Raw genomic sequence first — 20,514 nt, forward strand, 5'->3', positions numbered from 1 at the left:
TTTATTTTCATCAAGTCTAAGTTATAACCCGATGTTTCACTTTCATAAGACAAACATTGATTGGCTGTACAGGAACTCCGTGATCGATTTCTGACGGCCCCACTTTATAGGTTTTTTGTTTACAAAACTTTGCAGATCAAGTTTTTAAATAACAATACAAATTTAAACACCATGACCTAGTTTTTCTATTTTTAGCTTACAATGTGTAAAATAAAATTTATGGCGGCCTATCGAATAACAGGATGCCATTGTTTATGTCGCCATAACACGTGAAAACCAAATTGTTTTTGCTTTTTTTTTTAATTTTTATTTAGTTACCGAAAATATTATAAACATCAAATACATCCAATCTTTAGTAAAGTCCGAAAAAAACAGACAGGCAGGATTTTATAACCATATTAATTGTAACTACGCCGTGCATGATTTTTAAATTAATTTATGGACCTCTCAAATACCTTTGAGACTTTTCTCGCTGGTGTCCATTGGATGCTTAATTAATTATTTATGAATAAATTAAAATTTGGACCGAATTAGTAGGCATGTCTATCCAACCACACCACACGCGTCATCACGTTCAGTAGGCGCGCAATGGTTTTTAGTCATGTAACTCTATTGTAAATAAAACATGTAAAGTACTGAAAAAAAATTCATAAAAAACGTTTTAATAACAAGCTTTTATGTAATAATGTACTAAAAAGTAGAAAATAAATAATTATAGACTACTATTAAAATAACTATAGAGAAAAGCGTGGGTGTCCTCCTTAACATTAGTAAAAGTACCCAATAGATTCTAAAGTGACCCACGCTTTTTTATAGTAATTTAAATAGTAGTGTATAATTTATTTTCTAATTTTTAGTAAACACAAGTACAAACACAAACACAAAGAAAAAAACACAAACGAAAACGAAAAAGAAAGAACAAAAACGAACCAAATCAAAACGCAAACCCAACCACTAACGCAAACCCAAATCGTACCATGCTGGGGCGCCGGCGGAATCGCCTGTTTCAGCTTAATAAACGACTATAATACCCCAACTTATTTATAGTCTTTTGCACTCACTTAAACGAACATAGGCGCCAAACCGAACACGGGAATGCCTGGGGCCCCAAATAGCACCCGGTCTGGGCGCCTGAGGACTCCCGGATTCGATTCACTTAAAGACTATAATAACCTTTCTTATCCATACTATATCGCACTGTTTAAAGCGAAATTATGCACCATAGCGCTCACAGGATAGCCCAGGGCGCCAAATTGAACCCTGGTGGGGCGCCGGCGGACGCGTCTGTTTTAATTTAATGAACAATTATAATACTCCAAGCTTATCCGTAAACGGAAAGAAATAAACATATAGGACATGTATGACCTGGCTTATTAACTGTTATTGATTTAAAAAAAAAATCATTAGTAAACAGTAAGTTCAGTGTATTGAATAAATAAAAGGCAGTATTAAAAACACCTACAACATTGCACTTAATCAATCCCCGCTAATTATGTAATTACTTTTTTCCTAACACCAAAAAAAGTAATAAAAAGTAAATTCTTTCTCTCCGCCCCCCCCCCCCCCCCCGATTTAATGTTTTTTAAAGGAAAGTAAATGTGTTTTCCAAATCAAGGGACGTTATGAGAACTAAGGGACAAAATGCAAATACATTTCAGACTCAATTTTAGAAATTTTATAAACGTTGATACACTTTTTTTTTTAAATTTTATGTAATGTTCATAATTAAAAATTCTTATTCTAAGTATATAAAATGAAAATTGTTTTTAAAGACTTCCAATAGTAATTTTTTAACTCATAAATTTAGACCATGAGCGCTTTAATAATCTAACACTTGAATTCATCAAGTATGTTTTTTTTTTCGATTTATTTTAATATTCCTTTGTAATCCACGACAAACATTTTACAAACAAACAGAATTGAACTTTATATATTAGATTTAAAAAGTAGATAATTATGATATATTTAAAGAAATTCATTTGTTTTCAACCTTTTAGTGCATTATTACATATAAGCTTGTTATTACAACGTTTTTAATAATTTTTTACTAGAAAGTAAAGGATACATGTAAATATACATGTTGAAAGGTATGATTTCTCGGGAATTACCAAACGCGCAATATAAAATATGTTAAAAATCAATGGCAAAATCGAGTCGCACCAAACTTTAATGAACGGATATAAGAACAAATTTGTTGTGTAACTAAAACCATGGCGTTTCTGTAAAATGTATCAAAATTTATCGTACTTAAGTGAAACTTCAGTTTAAAATGTAGGGAGGCTAGCCCAAAAAGTAAAAACATATTGTGAAGTTTGCAAATTTAGAACATTGATTGTTAATCCTTTAAACTTTAAGGACCAATGGAGGTTGTTGGGTAATCCCATGATATTAGACATTGAGGTGTAGGTAAGTGGTTTAGTTTTGACCAGTTCGCTTTTTATTTAAGTCAGGTAAGCTCTTCTGTACATTAAAAAATCTAAAATAACATACCTTTGTTTATGCTAGTTATTATTATTCTTAAATCGAATGATTTTAAAATAAAAACAAGCAATTATTTTTTTTATAAAATATTCACCTTTATATAAAAAACCATAAATTGTAACACATACTACTGTAAAATGGTTGTGTTTTAATGAGCAAAGATTAACATTCATTGTCTTTTAAGTCATTTATTTTGAAAAAAAAGAACTACTTTTTTCATTTAAAAAAGCACATGACAGTCAGGTTTCGATCAAGTTCGAGGCTAGTTTAACTAAAGCTCCTTTATCTAATTATGTATTAAACCATGTTTTATTTTCTGCTTGATCAACTATCATATACCACCACAAGAATCCAGCATCAGAATCCAAACATGAAGGTGGCTCCAATGTTATTGAGTTTGTTTTTGGTTCTAACAGGTAAATGGGAACGTAATTGGATAGTTCTGTGTCTGTAACATGTTTGTGTGTGTGTTAATGTGTGTATGTATATATAGATGTTTGTGAATATGTGTGTGTGTTTTACTAGGTTTTTACTTGCAGACACGTTTTACTTACGTTTTACTGTTTTTCCTTCGCTAGTTGATTAAAGCTTGATCTTTTTACATATTGTGATAATCTATATATATAATTCTCTTCTTCGAGCCGTTAGAAAACAAGCTGCAAACGCTCTCCCTACCTCCCCACCCCTACATGGTTTTAGTGAGCTGTGTTCACTCTAAATGTTTACAAGCAGAGCCAACGATTTTAAACGTAGGGGGGGGGGGGGAGGAGGGGGGAGGGAAGGAAGGGGGGGGGGGTTATGGTCCTTAACGAGCTACTTATAGTGTTTTAAAGAAATATTTTCAGTGTCAGCGTTGGTACTGTCGAATTTACAAATTATGAATTATTGAAAATTAGAAACAACTAAATAGCGGCGTATGTTATGCCGCGGGCCGGCTCGTATATTATATTACGAGATAAATAACCCGTTGAGGGAGAAATACAACGGGCGGTAGGTTGATAGTGTTGTCATTGTATCTAAGCCGAAACCAAAACAAAATAACTACCTCAAATTCGAATTTAACCAGAAACGAAAAATGTCATTGAATACAGATTTTATCCATAATAAGCACATAGTTACTGCAATGTATGTGTGTTTGACACAGTTTATACGATCGTCATGAAACTTTGGGGAGTTGATGAGAACATTCCAGGGGAGGGTTGGGCAAAACAAAACTTTTTAAAATTTTGCAAAGGCTTTCACCTGGGAGGTTGCGATGTTTCTCTAAATACTTGATATAAAAATAAAAGGTCGACACCTTTAAAAACAAATTCCCATGGGCGGCGCCCGGAGGGTGAGATTTTAGTCAATAAAAGGTTTGGCGCCCAGAGTTCCGGAATGGCTATAGTAGCTTTAAGTATCCAATAATCGGGCGTCGTGCATAGTGCAAAATAGGTACTACCATATTCCACGGTAAAACTGCAACAGACGCAGCCGCCTTCGCCCCGATGACTGCATGTCCCGAAGCACCCTGGGCGCTCCTATGAGCACTATGGCGCCTACGTTAGTTTAAAAAATAGTCTATAAAGACACGATGGGCAATAATAAACGTTGACTATATCGAATCAGGCGTATGCTACAGCTCCCACTGCTGTGGCAAATTAGCGCCCCAGGCTCACCCGTGAGCACTATGGCGCATACGTTTGTTCTAAGCAGTGCGATAGACCATGGAAAGAATGGGGCGTTATTGTCGTTCATAAAATTGAATCGGGCGCGTCCGCCGGCGCCCACCCAATATACTATTTAGCGCCCTGCCAGGGTGCTATTTTGCCCTCTTTGTTATCCTGTAAGCACCATGGCGCCTATGTAAGTTTTAAGGATCAAGGGGCCGTACTTGGCGTCATTGCGGTAGTGTAACAGGGGCTCCCCATAACTCCCTGCTACGTCCCTGACACCTAGGCGGCCGACCAAGTGTGTTCTACCTCACTATAAGAGTAATTAGCGTACACTCAAGGCTTTCATACAGCACGTCCTGGGCGTTGTGGGCAGTAATGTGGGAAATCTTGTGCCCCGACAAGTATGATCCAAGAGATATAGCGTAGGCATTTTTTACATTCAAATAGTTCAGTTTAAAAAAAAAACAACACGGTCACGCGTTTAAGAATATAGAATTGGTAACGCATTGTTAAAACCCTCTTAAAATATTTCTTTAGACTTTCTTCTATCCCCGCGGCAACAAAATAGAATTTATATAGAAAATATACTTTTTCCAGTTTCCAACCCCTCTCGAAAATTTCAAGTACTCCCCCCACTCTGTGGAAGATAAATTTTGAAAGTAACATTGGTCGCATTTCTAAATCATATAGACTCATGTAGACCCTACTTCTATAATATAGACTCATTTCCTAATTTTCGCCGCTAAACCTCAATCATAAAGATAGTGTTTCAAAATTCTTTCTAAGGTTTGAGGGGGGGGGGTGGTGTTATGACCTCCTACCCAAACAAATGCCTAAACGAAACTCTATGCAGACTACGTTTAAGATTAGACAAATAAATTAGGCGATATTTTAGTGTCTGTATTACCAAGTATAGATAACATCATTATTATTGTGTATTTTATTTCGCCATTCGATTTTTAATTTTTTGCTTATTCTAGAATCAATGAAGTCATTTTATCGTCTCTACATTTCCAGTTTTAGAATATTTAGTATATGATCCATGTTAGTGCGTGTATGTGTATGTGTATGTGTATGTGTATGTGTATGTGTATGTGTATGTGTATGTGTATGTGTATGTGTATGTGTATGTGTATGTGTATGTGTATGTGTATGTGTATGTGTATGTGTATGTGTATGTGTATGTGTATGTGTATGTGTATGTGTATGTGTATGTGTATGTGTATGTGTATGTGTATGTGTATGTGTATGTGTATGTGTATGTGTATGTGTATGTGTATGTGTATGTGTATGTGTATGTGTATGTGTATGTGTATGTGTATGTGTATGTGTATGTGTATGTGTATGTGTATGTGTATGTGTATGTGTATGTGTATGTGTATGTGTATGTGTATGTGTATGTGTATGTGTATGTGTATGTGTATGTGTATGTGTATGTGTATGTGTATGTGTATGTGTATGTGTATGTGTATGTGTATGTGTATGTGTATGTGTATGTGTATGTGTATGTGTATGTGTATGTGTATGTGTATGTGTATGTGTATGTGTATGTGTATGTGTATGTGTATGTGTATGTGTATGTGTATGTGTATGTGTATGTGTATGTGTATGTGTATGTGTATGTGTATGTGTATGTGTATGTGTATGTGTATGTGTATGTGTATGTGTATGTGTATGTGTATGTGTATGTGTATGTGTATGTGTATGTGTATGTGTATGTGTGTGTGTGTGTGTGTGTGTGTGTGTGTGTGTGTGTGTGTGTGTGTGTGTGTGTGTGTGTGTGTGTGTGTGTGTGTATGTGTATGTGTATGTGTACGTGTACGTGTACGTGTACGTGTACGTGTACGTGTACGTGTACGTGTACGTGTACGTGTACGTGTACGTGTACGTGTACGTGTACGTGCACGTGCATGTGCATGTGCATGTGCATGTGCATGTGCATGTGTATGTGTATTTGTATGTATTTAAGATATTTTGTCTGAGATATTTTGTCCTGGTATCTTTTGTCTGTGAGATCAATAGCTTTAATTTCTCTTGTACTGTGATCATTTGTCCGTGAGATAATTTTTTCTGGGATATTTCGTCTGAGATCATTTGTCATGGAACCGTCTGAAGGTGATGCGGTTAACCCACTTTCTATCTCTATGTATATATTTCGTCGTTTTGGGTTCCAATATTATAGCTTATGATTGTGATGAAAACTATATAAGACCATTTGTTTTTACTGAATAATGATTTACGTTTGCAAAGCAATTGTATATTTTCCACCTATTTTGTATGTTGTTTAGTATTGATTTTTGTTTTTAAAAGTGATGTTGGAAAGGATTTCCTCCAACACAAGTACTACACGTCAGCCTATTGTGTTTAATTTAGGCCGTTGACTCCGATTTGAGCTTGTTTTCACTTTTTGGATTTGCTTCTATAGCCTTTCACTTTCTTCGATGGGGGTGCTGTCCCCAGCTAACGAACACCAGTGGCTACAAATTTGCGATTATTCTGTTTCGAAACCACGAGCTTTACTCACCAGACCATGCCGACCTCTTTGTTTTGACTACAATTCACTGGTTTTTTTTTTCGTATACGTTTTCACTGAGTAAAGTAACGACTGTCTTAATCCCTACTAACGCTTTTGATTATGTGTTTGTATGTTATTTTCATTACATTTATGTCTAATATATCCACATAATTTTGATTACAGTCTACATAAATTATCAATTTGTATAAAAACAATAATAACACTAATTTGTAATATTGTTAGCAAATTAGAATTAATTAGATTATTATAATGATATTTAAGAGTACGTCCAAGTCATAATTCTGGTGGCCACCACACAAGAATATCTCTCCAAAAATGGAATAATTGCGACCATCGACGGCTACAGACCAAGTTGCCCTGGGTGTATCAGATTTGGGATAGACGATCTTTACGTTTACGGACGCATGCATGTGCCAAAAGAAAAACTTTATCTGATGGACAAAGGACGATTTTACTTTGAATTTTGCGGTTCTCGATTTGATGGCCCTTGTACAAATTATAAGTCAGAATGGAATATAGTAAGTAATTTGATTTTCATTCAGATAGTTTGTTTTTGAGATTGTATTTATTTTAAATTTAAAAAAGTACTAATAATATTGCACACTATTATGCACATTTTGTTTTGGCTTCGCTTGGTGCGCAATTCTTTTTTCTACGAGATTCTATTCTATTTTTAAAAGTTTAAGTAATTAAAAATCATGTCTATATTCCGAGTTATATAAGAATATTCGAGAAAGTTTAGGGGAGATCACTCCCGGTTTTTTCTGCATATTTTTAAAAATGTTTTCAATTGTTTTTCGTTCTTAAAAGTGAGGGTTGAAGGGATTTCCTCCAACACAATTAAGTACTAAACGTTAGCCTATTGTGTACAAGTTAGGCCGATGACTCCGATTTGAGCTTGTTTTCACTTTTTGAATTTGCTTCAATAACATTACACCTTCTGTGATGGGGGTGGTGACTCCAGCTATCGAACACCAACTGCCCAGCCGGTGCAAATTTGCGATTATTCTGTTTTTAAAAACCACGAGCTTTACCGACCAGACCTTTGCTTTGACTACATTTCACTGTTTTTAAAAGCTTTTATTTAACTCACTTCCTCTGTCTGTCGTCAGTCGTCAGTCTGTCGTCAGTCTGTCTGTCTAGATCGAAACGCCCGAGCAATATTGCAGGCACTTCTAACTGACAGAAACGGTTCGTATTTGGTACGTGGGTCAAGACATGAAGACAATGCGACATGACATTAAATTTGACTTAATTGGGGCACCCCGTCAAAAGAGCGCACGACAAAAGAGCGCCGACATAAGAGCGCAGACAAAAGAGCGCCGACATAAGAGCGCCGACATAAGAGCGCACTAATTTCCCGACAAAAGAGCGCCGACATAAGAGCGCAAACTAAAAATTGAAAAACCAGATTTAATAAATAGGAACATGAAAATTAACTCAGATCAGATGGCATCGTTTGACGTTGAATCTTTATTGTTTCATTAAAAAACCAATTGTTCAGTTTCTTTAACTAAAAAACTGGTATAATCAACGTGAAGTCCAATTATTCAAAACGCAATCTAATAACACATACAAAGATTTTAAATGTTAGGCTCAAGTGAGAATATAAACTGAAATGAAATGTAACAAAATGAAAATAAGTTTAAATCAATAAAACGTTTCTTTATAGTTGCATTTATATTGCTAAGTTGTGGGCTATACCTCGTATTGAATAATTAGCATAGGTTGAAGCAATCCCCTGCAATCTTTGGTTCAGCTGAACATAATTGTTCTTTGAAGCTTCTGGTTGATTAACTCCAGCTAGATGAAGTTCCAGTTTGATTTCGATGTGATCTTTGACGTATGCCGACAAATGAGGTGCTACTTCCATCGAGAATTCCTTCTCTGGCTTGTATAATCTGCGTTGGTTTTTCCCTTCCACTGCCCGTTTTCATAAAGCCGAAACAACTTAGCCGGATCAGGAGCGTGATTGTGTTTCGATGATGATATAACAACATTGCTCAGCATTTTTATCCGTCCTCGGTAGCCATCTTTCTAAATGTCGTACTTCCATCAGCATTTGCTCTGTCCTGTCTATATCTGTAGCCTTCGACTAATATAATAACCTTCCCTTTCTGTGCTTCGATCTTCTCCATGTTACTTGGGTTAGAAATATTTTCAAACTGCATTCATAACATATTAACCATTATTTATATAAATAAACACGTCGTTTTATCGTACCGCCGATTGTTTAATTAAAACAAGTGTTAACCATGTCATATAAGTTTAGCATACAACATGTGTTATTTTAATTGGCTGCGCTCTTATGTCGGCGCTCTTTTGTCTGCGCTCTTTTGTTGGCGCTCTTATGTCGGCGCTCTTTTGTCTGCGCTCTTGTGTCGGCGCTCTTATGTCGGCGCTCTTTTGTCTGCGCTCTTATGTCGGCGCTCTTTTGTCGTGCGCTCTTTTGACGGGTCACCCTTAATTGGATGCCTATTTAATTTTTTATGAATTAATAAAATTTTGACCAAATTAGTAGGCAGTTCTATCCAACTACTCCACACGCGTCATCAAGTTCAATAGCGCGTCATCGCGTTCAATAGGCGCGCAATGGTTTTTAGTCATGTAACTATTGTAAATACAAACATGTAAAGTACTAAAAAAAATTGTTATAAAAAATAACAAGCTTTTATGTAATAATGCACTAAAAGTAGAAAATAAATTATACACTATTATTTAAATTACTATAAAGAAAAGCGTGGGTCTCTTCCTAAATATTAGTAAAGGTATCCAAAAGATATTAAAGTGGCCCACGTTTTTCTTTGTAGTAATTTGAATAGTAGTGTATAATTTATTTCCTACTTTTTAGTGCTTTATTACATAAAAGCTTGTTTTTAAAACGTTTTACAAGCTTTTATTTAACTCACTTCCTCTGTCTGTCGTCAGTCGTCAGTCTGTCTGTCTAGATCAAAACGGCCAAGCCAAATTGCAGGCACTTTTACCTGACAGATACGGTTCGTTATTGGTACGTGGGTCTAGACATGAAGACAATGCAACGTGACATTCAATTTGACTTCATTGGTATCCTGATTAATTTTTTGGAAATTTTGACCAAATTAGTAGACAAATTAGTCTTATCCAACTACTCCGCATTATTAGACACGCGTCAGCACGTTTGATAGGGCGTCATCACGTTCAATATGTGCGGTATGGTTTTTAGTCATGTAACTCTATTGTAAATAAAACATGTAATGTACTGAAAAAAATTCATTAAAAACCCTCTTAAATAACAAGCTTTTATGTAATAATTTCTCAATACTCTGTATTCTAGAGTGTAATTATGTCTATATCCCGACTTCCCATCCCCTTGTGTTATATAAGAATATTCGAGAAAGTTTAATGGTGATCATTTATGGTTTATTTATCACCTAAAAGCTTTCTACTTTTTCATTTATTACGCAATGCCTACCATACTTTCAGTAATTGGTCATTATTCAGAAATAAAATTTGTCACTAGGGAATTCTGAAGGCTTTCAAAGAAAAATGTTTATGGTAAATAATTTGCACATTTTCAAACTTTTGAATAATAAAAAGGGTACAATATTTTATACCTTGTAAAATTCTTACTAGTAGTTATTTCAAAAAGTTGTCGTGACAAAAGTTTTAATATATACTGAAATATAAGCAGTTTAAATTTGATTGCTATTTGTGCATAAATAAAAACCTTAGCGTATTTAAAAGTACCAAAAAATTCAAAATGGCGGACTGTTTTTTTGGTGTCCATGACAACCGAAATTTCTTTCAACCCCTTTTGTTGTTGTCTAATACATACTTTTATATGGCCAGCATGTTAAAAGTTTTCAAAAGGCTTTAGATCATAAATTGTAAAAAATAGAAAATAAACGGAGGAGATTTCCTTTGGCAAGATGTGGAGAAATATTTTGTTCCTGTCCAAGTTTTAAAATGTGCAATGGCTTGTTAAGTTATTTTTGATCAATCACGCTAATCCTTAGTCATAAGATAGTCATAATGTGAAACTAACTACGCAAGTCTGACCAACTGAATATTTCATACTGAATTTAATACTTACATCAAGGGTCATAAATAATCAGGCAAAATCGTTATAGTTATAACGTTAGATTGCTTTTTTATACGCTATAAATTTGATGATCAATTTTAATTATTTACTTCTAATGAATAAACCTAAATAATTTTAGCTTAACATCATCTTAGTAAAATATAAAATAAAGCAATATCTAAATTTTAAATGTTCACAGTATTGTAGTTATAAGCAAGAGCTCAAAGTTGGATGCGACAAAAACATAATGCCACCTCATCGGCCATGCTGGTGTAACGACACTACACCGAAGCAGTGGTTAGTTCGCATTAAATACAATTTTTTTGAGAGGGATGATATGGCAGTGCGATTTATCTTCGATCCAGAACCTAACATGGAAACACATGCAGACAGAGCTCCATTTGAAAAAAACAACACTATATATATTCCAGATCTTATCGGTAAGTCAATGTTAATAAATAATTATTTGTTTAAATCAATGTTTAGAAACAATGACACAGAGGAACATATCTCCTGGCTACGATCTCGAACGAGGGACGGTGTACGGCGGGAGGGTAGAGCATATGACCGCTAACCTGAATTCTACCGGACCTATTTTTAGAAACTTTTCACATAAGTCAAGACTCGAAAACAATACATTGTGACATAAATGTGTAGGGACTAGATACTGAATTAACTTTTTAAAAAATTAAAAAAAAAAATATATATATATATAATATGAGGGCCGGAAAAACAAATGCGGAGTGGGGGGGGGGGTTAATAAGTTTTGCATATGGCGCTAAATAACCTGGCGCCGGCACTGATTACACAAACATATTGTCTGGGATGATACTTGCCCTGAGAAATGTATATCTCTCCCCCTCTAAATATACATAATTTATAGTTATTAGAAACCTTGAATGTTGTTGTTTTCCTCAGCGCGTGGCCACATTGTTAAACCAAAGACTCAATCCAGATCTACTAACGAGTCTTGGTCGATGTCACCAGGTACGTGGTTAACTCCACTCAGTTTTTGGTACTGGTCCAATATAATTTAAAGGAATGATTATCACTCAGACGTTGGGAAAGTAAAAAAAAACGTTAACCAATAAATTAATTGTTATGGCTTATTATTTGTTTCATATGTTTTAAATTCACGAATAGCTGGTACCCTTTTTAGTGCTGAAAGACACTACATTAAAATATTGACAAGGGGTATGTTAATCTAGTTATTATTTTCAAATTTCGTAATAGGTGGAAAACTTACTTAAGTTATATTTTTCTACACAGATCTTCTACTGGAAATGATGTCTGTGGTACTGGTGTTTTGTACTTTTAGATTTCCATGAAGGCGTTCATCTTCTTTGCATTTGTTTCCTAAAGTTTTATTTTAATTCGAATATTCATTACTTTTTTAAAAGTTTTGTTAGGTAAAAATTAAATGATTTTGAAGGCGATGTTTGAATAAATATTAGTTTTTTTATTTGTTGCAAATTGTATATATATATATATATATATATATATATATATATATATATATATATATATATACATATATGAATAGTTCTTCATCATATTATTGACGAAAGAACATTGTCTAAAATTAAGAAAATTAAATTGAATACCAACTTGTTGTATGCGAAAACACAAACCAATATATCTAATTTGAATACAGTTATAAGACTAAAAAGTCATTCAATCTTTTGTAAATAGACTTAGTTCCACATGTTCATTAAAATTAATCAATAGTGGTGATTAGCATAGCTGGACATACTTCTAGCTGGACATTATCAATTCCTGTTGAGTTTTTTTTAAAAAAAGCTATTTTATAACATTTTCGTAAAATATACCTAAACTGATTGAATGTTTAGGCATTATGCTGCTACTGAAAACAATGTCAAATTTCATTTTGCAATTTTAAAATGTAGCTAGTTTTTAGCAAAGGGTTGATCAGAAGTATTCAATGTGGAAATCCAATCATTTAGTTATAATTTACTAAAATGTAGTTTAAAGGATACAGATGTATACTCTGCCTACGCTACAGTTCAAAACAATGTAGGATATACATGACTGAATTTCTTTTTGTTACTCTAATTTTTTTGCTGATATAGCAAGTACAATCCCAAGCCTCGCCATAAAACTAATCATAATGTTAACAATAAATATAATTCATACTGTCCTTTAAGCTAATAATAAAATCGGCGGCGACAGTTAATTACCTAATTTTTAAAAAAAAAATCTGCTTCGAGTTAGCACCCTTTGCATCTACATCGTCATCGTTCATTATGAAGTTATTGATATTGACTCAGTAAGAATACTAAAACAGAACTACAGAAATGAAACAAAATTTATCCTAACAAGTCAAGTCTTCATGTAGCTGGTCTTTTCTCTGCTCACTATTTTAAGTATAAGCACTCTTTATTTAAAAAGATAAATTATTATTTATGCCTGCGTAAGTAGTTTTATATAAGAGTAAGAATATTTGATATTGTTTAATTATTTTCCTGGAGGGTGTGGTTGGGTTGTAAAGGGCGAGTTTGCTAACATGAGTGCCAGGCCTTTACCAAACATAAGGCTTAGCATATATTCCCTTAAATTATACAGGCGAACTGTCAATGTTTCCTAACCATAACAGTAACATAAGCGTTCTTATTACTAGATTTAAGGAAACCGTTAAGTTAGGCTAATTTAATGGACTTTAGCCTGGCGTGGTTTTTAATTATTTAGATTAACAAACATGATAGCTTTTTAATGTTGAATACCTGCAACAGTCTGTTGATGTCCTCTCTTTGCTTGTCAAAATGAATTGTATTTAGACATTTACAAATGATATACATATGTAAATTAAAATTAATTTGAGGAAACTAGTTAAACCAGAACTTGATTTATGTTTTCTACAAGGATCTTCTGCAGGAAATAAAGTCACACCAGCGAAAGAAAAAAGTAATTAAAATCATTCTTGACAGTTTACTCATACACTTGTTTTACAATTGGTATAAACAGTTTTCGTCATTTTATATTAATTCATGTCAGTTTGTGCTTTTTGTTTACCATAAGGCACAACTCATATTATTTTATTCACATAAAATTGATAATTAAGACATAGCTTTGTTTTCATATTTTAAAAATGAATTACTGATTTGAGTGTTTTTTATAGTGTTTCAAATTTACAAATTTTACTAAACCAAGACGTTTTTGGATTTACTGCACAGTTTAGAAATGGTAAACTTGTATAAACTATGTATCACTAAATAATAGTATCTTATTTCGTTTATTAAAACAGTTTTCTATCATGAGTTCATACAATTTTTACTGATGTTTTTCTTTTTTGAAGTCTTTTTCGCTTAGTCATTTTCATTTTGGTGTTTGTGACACAACCCCACAAGAAATATCCCCTGATTAAATATATATATATATATATATATATATATATATATATATATATATATATATATATATATATATATATATATATATATATATATATATATATACTTTTCACTCACTGCATGAATAAAAGTAAAAGTGAATTTACATAGGCATTTGGAGCAATATTATACTGCCATTTTAATAAATCATAAAAACTTCAATTATAAAACCTTGTGTTTTTTAAGGATATTACTGTTCTTTTAAACGTAGTCGTCTTCCCATTCTTGCCCTTCATTTTCATACACAACTGTTGACTCAGCGAAATTCACAGTTTTGTTCATTTGTGATTCCTGTCCTTGGTTATCTTCTTCTGTTCTTTGACTGGTTCCTTCGGCTATAGCCTCAACATCTGGGCTGATTTCTGTGTAAGTATTCATATTTTCTTCATTTCCCGTTGAGTTTCCTTGTGCCTCTATAAAATCATAAAATTTTTTAATTTTAATATTAAATTAAAAGAGTAGGCCTATGTGATGGAAACAAGTAAAATATCATCTTAACTATAATCGTGTGTGTCAAAGAACATCTTCAGTTATTGCAATTTTCCGCATATAAAACGAGGACCACTGACGGATAATTGAAACTTTGTGATAATGGTCACTCAGTGTAAACACATTTTTAATTCAATTTTTTTAATTAAAATATTTTACAGTAGACTCAAGCTCTATCTTAAAGTAATTCTTAAGGTAATAAAAAACTGAAAACCTTGTATGAAAACTTTCCGTTGTATTTTAAAAATTCAAGGGAAAATTGTCATGACTAACAAATAATTTTAAAATCTCAACAAATTATTGTCCTCAGCGTGTGTTGATTTACCTTTCGTTCTCTTTGCTGCTCTCATTTTTCTATACAGCATCACAACCCCAACAGAGATGGCCGCATAAACTAAAGCACTACCATATACACTCCAGAGAATTGCTGGCACAACATCCTTTTCTAAAAATAAACAATAAAATATAAATATAATACAAACTTTATGCAAAAAAAAAACAACATTAAATCGTCAAACTCAAGAAACAATGAAAAAATAAACTGCAAAACTTCCCCGATTTCTAGTATAAATTCTAGTACAGGCCGATTAATTTATGGAAAACTTTATGATTTGGGCACATAAAGAACTGTGCAATGTATTTTATGTATTTTAACTCCGCAGAAACTAAACAAACACCAGCTTAAATTACTCTTGTTTTAAGATTATGGATCAAAGAACTTTGAAAATGCTTTTTAATTTATATTTTTTAAAATTATATATTAATTTCTATTGTTGAAGTATTATTCACGTTAAAAATGTTATGATGCTATAGAAGAATTGAATGCTGGTAGGATGCTGACCACAAAAATATTCATTAATTAAATTACTGAGCTCAATTATACTGGCACTTCAAGTGATATACATTTAAAAAAAACAGGAGTTAAAAACACAATTATGTAACTTTGTTTTCAAAATTTACCTTCACTTTTGTCAACAGGTGAAGGGGTGGTACGATCTGAAAATAATGTTAAATTTTAGCTTGCATTTGAAATTCCTATTTTCACTTTACAGTTTTTTTCAAAACAAAATGTTTTTCCTATTTTTTATATTTATTAAAAGGGATGATAAGAGGAAATCGTGGTGGAGTCTTAGCTATGCAGTAATAAATTATAATGAAAATGTAATATATTGTGAGTTAAATCGTAAATTAAAATATGAGAACATAAATGTCTAAACACTCTTATGTGCACAAAATTTAAAACTCAGCCTCATGGGTCAGCATGGTCAAATGATAGAGCGTTAACTTCTAACCCAACAGTCTTGCGTTTGGATTCTGGGCTCAAGTCAGTAGGACGCCCTGAGTCCACCCAGCTACTAAGGGTATCTGACTCAAGGCTGTCCTAGTGGCTGCTGGGCACATTCGAAGTCACTGAAACAGGTGAACTCTACCTCACCTGCCTCATTAGGCGTAGAGTTGTAAATGGTACTCCCACTTAATAAGTCAATAACTTTAAAAAAAAATTATAATAGCATGAGATGCCATGTTTGTCTGATGTAAAATAAATCATATGCTTAGCAGTACAAAATGTGTTTTAAAACTGAAAATAAAATTAGTGTAAAGCCTACCTGTGCTAGCTTTACAGAGATTTGATATTCTATCTATCACTTTTGTAATCACATTCTCAACATAGGTGTTACCGTACCGTTTAGTAGTCTCAAAATGACATAAACTGTATCAAGAGTATTCCTAATAGACGAAACAAATTCATTTTTTTAAATAATTATTATACAAACATTATTCAGTTTAACATTACATTATTTTAATCAACAAAAATAATGTATTGAACTAATACATAGCAAAAATATGTTTAGCAGTTATAATTATTGTTGATGATTTTGTACCTTACTAGATACACTGCTAAAACACCATCACTGTATTGTTCCCTAAAACTAACATACTATTTTTTTACAGCTATGGCAGCCAAACGTGAATCTTAAATTAAAACACACACATTTATTAAACTCACATTGAATACTGTCCTCTAAAAGAGTCATTATTCAACTGTGCAACCTCGTTTTCAGAGAACATTGCAGCAATCTAAAGTTAGAGACAAATGCTACCATTACAATTTTAAACTGATTTATGTGTTAACTGCAATACTTATTTTAGTAATTAAAGGGAATAAAATTAGTTACTAATATAATTCCTTTCCTTTAGAAAAGTTAATTTTTTTTCTGAATTTTAAATAGGAGAAATAAACGATAAAAAGCATTAATATTTTAAACAGAAATAAAAGCTTTATTACTTCATCTTTAAGGCATTCATAAGATACAATATAATTTGAAAAAACGTCAATGACGCACAAAAATTCCACTGTTTCTGGTGAAATAATGCAAAATTATTTATGGCAGGAAGACTTTAATGTAATTAAACTTCAAGTTTAATGTAATCGATTAGTAAGTTTTGTGTGCAGGAGTTAAGGTTGCAGGTGGCCCAGAAATTAGCTATTGTCCATTCTGGCTATTGGATTTCAAGCAAATGTCTTTCAGGCATTTTTTCGTAGACCATACGAATGGCTATTTTAATTTTTCCTGGTTTCAAATATAGTAAAGTCGTATGAGCCAATTACGAGGGTATTATACTACGGAAAATGCTGTCAACAAAGGTGGGAAACAAGTAATCGATAAAGTTAAAAAAGCGCAATAGACGCACACTGCTGATTGGTGTTCATGAACAAAGCTTATTATAATACACACTAGAAAACAAAATAGGTAAAAACTACTAACTTGTGTCAACCTTGGATCCTGTACTATACAGCCTGGTGAAACACTTATTCTTGGAATACAAAAAATTCTTGGCTGATTGAAAAAAAACAACAACATTTACATGAAGTAGCTAGTAAAATGCTCAAAAGTCAGTATGGAAAAAGATTTGACTTTAGTCCTGCAGTGTCTGTTTTCTATATAGGCCTATATAACAGAAAAGTGAGGGTTGTTTGTTATTCACATCTTATTAAGTCAGGTACTTGCAGGTTGTTCTTAAAAAGTTTGCGATTCACTCTCATTATAATGGAAAAATTAGAGTAGATAATCATCGTGTTTAAAGTGACCAAAATCTGAACTAGACTGACTAGGGCCTCATATAAAGTATACATTAAAGTGCTTAAATTAGATCGACCACTTACAGATGTAACATAAACGTGACATTTAGTAAGGAGATATCGGTGGTACCTCAGGCACCTAGAAAAATACCAGATTCTCAGAAATGTAATATTAAGGGGATGAGTATAGAAATGTTGACAGCTATATTGTAACTGTTAGAGGGACGTAACTGTGTCATGAAATTAGAATTTTTAGACGACACAAAATATTCAAAGAAAAAGTTTACACTGTTTTCAAATATGTGTGAAAATTAATAAATAATGACTAATAATTAATATTTCATCCTTGGATGGTGTAAACAAAGCAAATTCACAGATAAAAGATGAAGATCATTAATGTATTTGATGCACATGTTATAAAGCACAAGGATGTGTACCTTTAAACAGAGCATTGCAAATTTATTTGCTATTAAATAGTTAAGCCGGTTATTTAGTACAAAGCCTTTATGAGAAAATCAAACAAAGAGAAATGGCAACAGTTTTGACCTAAAGTCTTCAACGGTTAAGAACATTAAAATATCTAATTTTTTGTAAACTTACAAGTAGTCGAATAATAACACTCTTATTTGCATACTACTTTAACTGCTTAACTAGAACATAATTCATACGGAAAGCAACTAAAAATAAATCACCAACATTGAATTAACTATTCAGTATTAATGGCTCCACGTGCTTTAACCACATTTGCTTTCACTTTAGTACTTGGTGTTCAATTTATTTTTCTCTACGAGAATTTATTACAAGCTTTTATTTAACTCGCTTCCACTGTCGTCAGTCGTCAGTCGTCAGTCTGTCTAGATCGAAACGCCGGAGTGAAAATTCGAACACTTCTACTTGACCGATACGATTCACAGTGAGTTGACGAAAATCCTTCCGTAATGTTGTTGACATGGAATAAAAAGTGCTTTTTTAGATTTAGGACCGTAAAAATAATAAAAGATAAAATTTTATTAAAAACGTAAGCCTAAAATTAATTCAGAAATTTAATATTTTTAGAATCAATGCTATTCAAGTTGCAAATCCAGAGAACTTGAAAATAATTTGTTGAGTTTAAGGCTACATTTCTATTTATTTTCAATAAGCCTAAGTTATAACCCGAGGTTTCATTTTCGTAAGTCAAACATTGATTGGCTGTACAGGAACACCTTGATCAATTTCTGACAGCCCCACTTTATAGTTTTTTTGTTTACAAAACTTTTTCAGATCAAGTTTTTATATAACAATGCAAATTTAAACACCATGACCTAGTTTTTCTATTTTTAGCTTACAATTTGAACAAATAAAATTTATGGCGGTCTATCGAATAACAGGATGCCATTGTTTATGTCGCCATAACACGTGAAAATTAAATTGTTTTTGCTTATTTTTAAAAATTTTATTTAGTTACCGAAAATACTAAAAACATTAAATACATCTAATCTTTAGTAAAGTCCGAAAAAAACCAGACAGGCAGGATTTTATAACCATATTAATTGTAACTACGCCGTGCATGATTTTTAAATTAATTTATGGACCTCTCAAATACCTTTGAGACTTTTCTCGCTGGTGTCCATTGGATGCTTAATTAATTATTTATGAATTAATTAAAATTTGGACCGAGTTAGTAGGCATGTCTATCCAACCACACCACACGCATCATCACGTTCAAGAGCTGCGCCATCACGTTCCGTAGGCGCGCAATGGTTTTTAGTCATGTAACTCTATTGTAAATAAAACATGTTAAGGACTGAAAAAAAAATAATAAAAAAAACGTTTTAATAACAAGCTTTTAGGTAATAATGCACTAAAAAGTAGAAAACAAATTATAGACTTCTATTTAAATAACTATAAAGAAAAGCGTGGGTGCCTTCCTTAACATTAGTAAAGGTATCCAATAGATTCTAAAGTGACCCACGCATTTTTTTATAGTAATTTAAATAGTAGTGTATAATTTATTTTCTACTTTTTCGTAAACACAAATACAAACACAAACACAAAGAAAAAAACACAAACGAAAACGAAAAAGAAAGAACGAAAACGAACCAAATCAAAACGCAAACCCAACCACTAACGCAAACCCAAATCGTACCATGCTGGGGCGCCGGCGGAATCGCCTGTTTCAGCTTAATAAACGACTATAATACCCCAACTTATTTATAGTCTTTTGCACTCACTTAAACGAACATAGGCGCAAAACCGAAGACGGGAATGCCCGGGGCCCCAAATAGCACCCGGTCTGGGCGCCTGAGGACTCCCGGATTCGATTCACTTAAAGACTATAGTAACCTTTCTAATCCATACTCTATCGCACTGTTTAAAGCGAAATTATGCACCATAGCGCTCACAGGATAGCCCAGGGCGCCAAATTGAACCCTGGTGGGTCGCGGGCGGACGCGTCTGTTTTAATTTAATGAACAATTATAATACTCCAAGCTTATCCGTAAACGGAAAGAAATAAACATATAGGACATGTAGGACCTGGCTTATTAACTGTTATTGATTTTTTTAAAAAATAATTAGTAAACAGTAAGTTCAGTGTATTGAATAAATAAAAGACAGTATTAAAAATACCTAAAACATTGCACTTAATCAATCCCCGCTAATTATGTAATTATTTTTTTCCTAACACCAAAACAAAGTATAAAAAAGTAAATTCTTTCTCCCCCCCCCCCCCCCGATTTAATTTTTTTTAAAGGGAAGTAAATGTGTTTTCCAAATCAAGGGACGTTATGAGAACTAAAGGAGAAAAAGCAAATACATTTCAG

At 33.0% G+C, this 20,514-nt stretch overlaps 1 protein-coding gene and 1 long non-coding RNA gene across 2 annotated transcripts; one reads left to right on the forward strand and one right to left on the reverse strand.

Annotated features, from left to right (window-relative positions):
* The first annotated feature begins 2,197 nt into the window (after positions 1 to 2,197).
* On the forward strand, positions 2,198 to 12,157 carry LOC131942523 (uncharacterized). The gene is made up of 6 exons (XM_059302430.1): positions 2,198 to 2,406; positions 2,830 to 2,897; positions 6,934 to 7,190; positions 10,932 to 11,172; positions 11,651 to 11,719; positions 12,002 to 12,157. The coding sequence occupies exons 2-6, from the start codon at positions 2,852 to 2,854 to the stop codon at positions 12,058 to 12,060; spliced, it is 672 nt and encodes a 223-aa protein (XP_059158413.1). The 5' UTR covers positions 2,198 to 2,406; positions 2,830 to 2,851; the 3' UTR covers positions 12,061 to 12,157.
* Positions 12,158 to 14,949: 2,792 nt separating this feature from the next.
* Positions 14,950 to 16,702, reverse strand: LOC131942503 (uncharacterized). Its single transcript, XR_009386772.1, has 4 exons — positions 16,637 to 16,702; positions 16,236 to 16,356; positions 15,589 to 15,624; positions 14,950 to 15,073 (listed from the first exon to the last, which is right to left on the reverse strand). It is a non-coding gene; the product is annotated as an uncharacterized LOC131942503 (long non-coding RNA).
* Between the last annotated feature and the right edge of the window lie 3,812 nt (positions 16,703 to 20,514).

This window comes from Physella acuta, unplaced genomic scaffold, assembly GCF_028476545.2.
Source record: "Physella acuta isolate Inbredline_101_S28 unplaced genomic scaffold, ASM2847654v3 ptg000409l, whole genome shotgun sequence".
Classification (NCBI taxonomy): Eukaryota; Metazoa; Mollusca; class Gastropoda; family Physidae; genus Physella; species Physella acuta.

Excerpts from the sequence above, each read along its gene's own strand:
- LOC131942523 (XM_059302430.1), top strand. The coding sequence starts at position 2,852 with ATGAAGGTGGCTCCAATGTTATTGAGTTTGTTTTTGGTTCTAACAG. Across the intron at positions 2,898-6,933 it reads TTTGTTTTTGGTTCTAACAG|AGTACGTCCAAGTCATAATT; the intron begins GTAAATGGGAAC and ends ATGATATTTAAG. Across the intron at positions 11,720-12,001 it reads GTCTTGGTCGATGTCACCAG|ATCTTCTACTGGAAATGATG; the intron begins GTACGTGGTTAA and ends TTTTCTACACAG.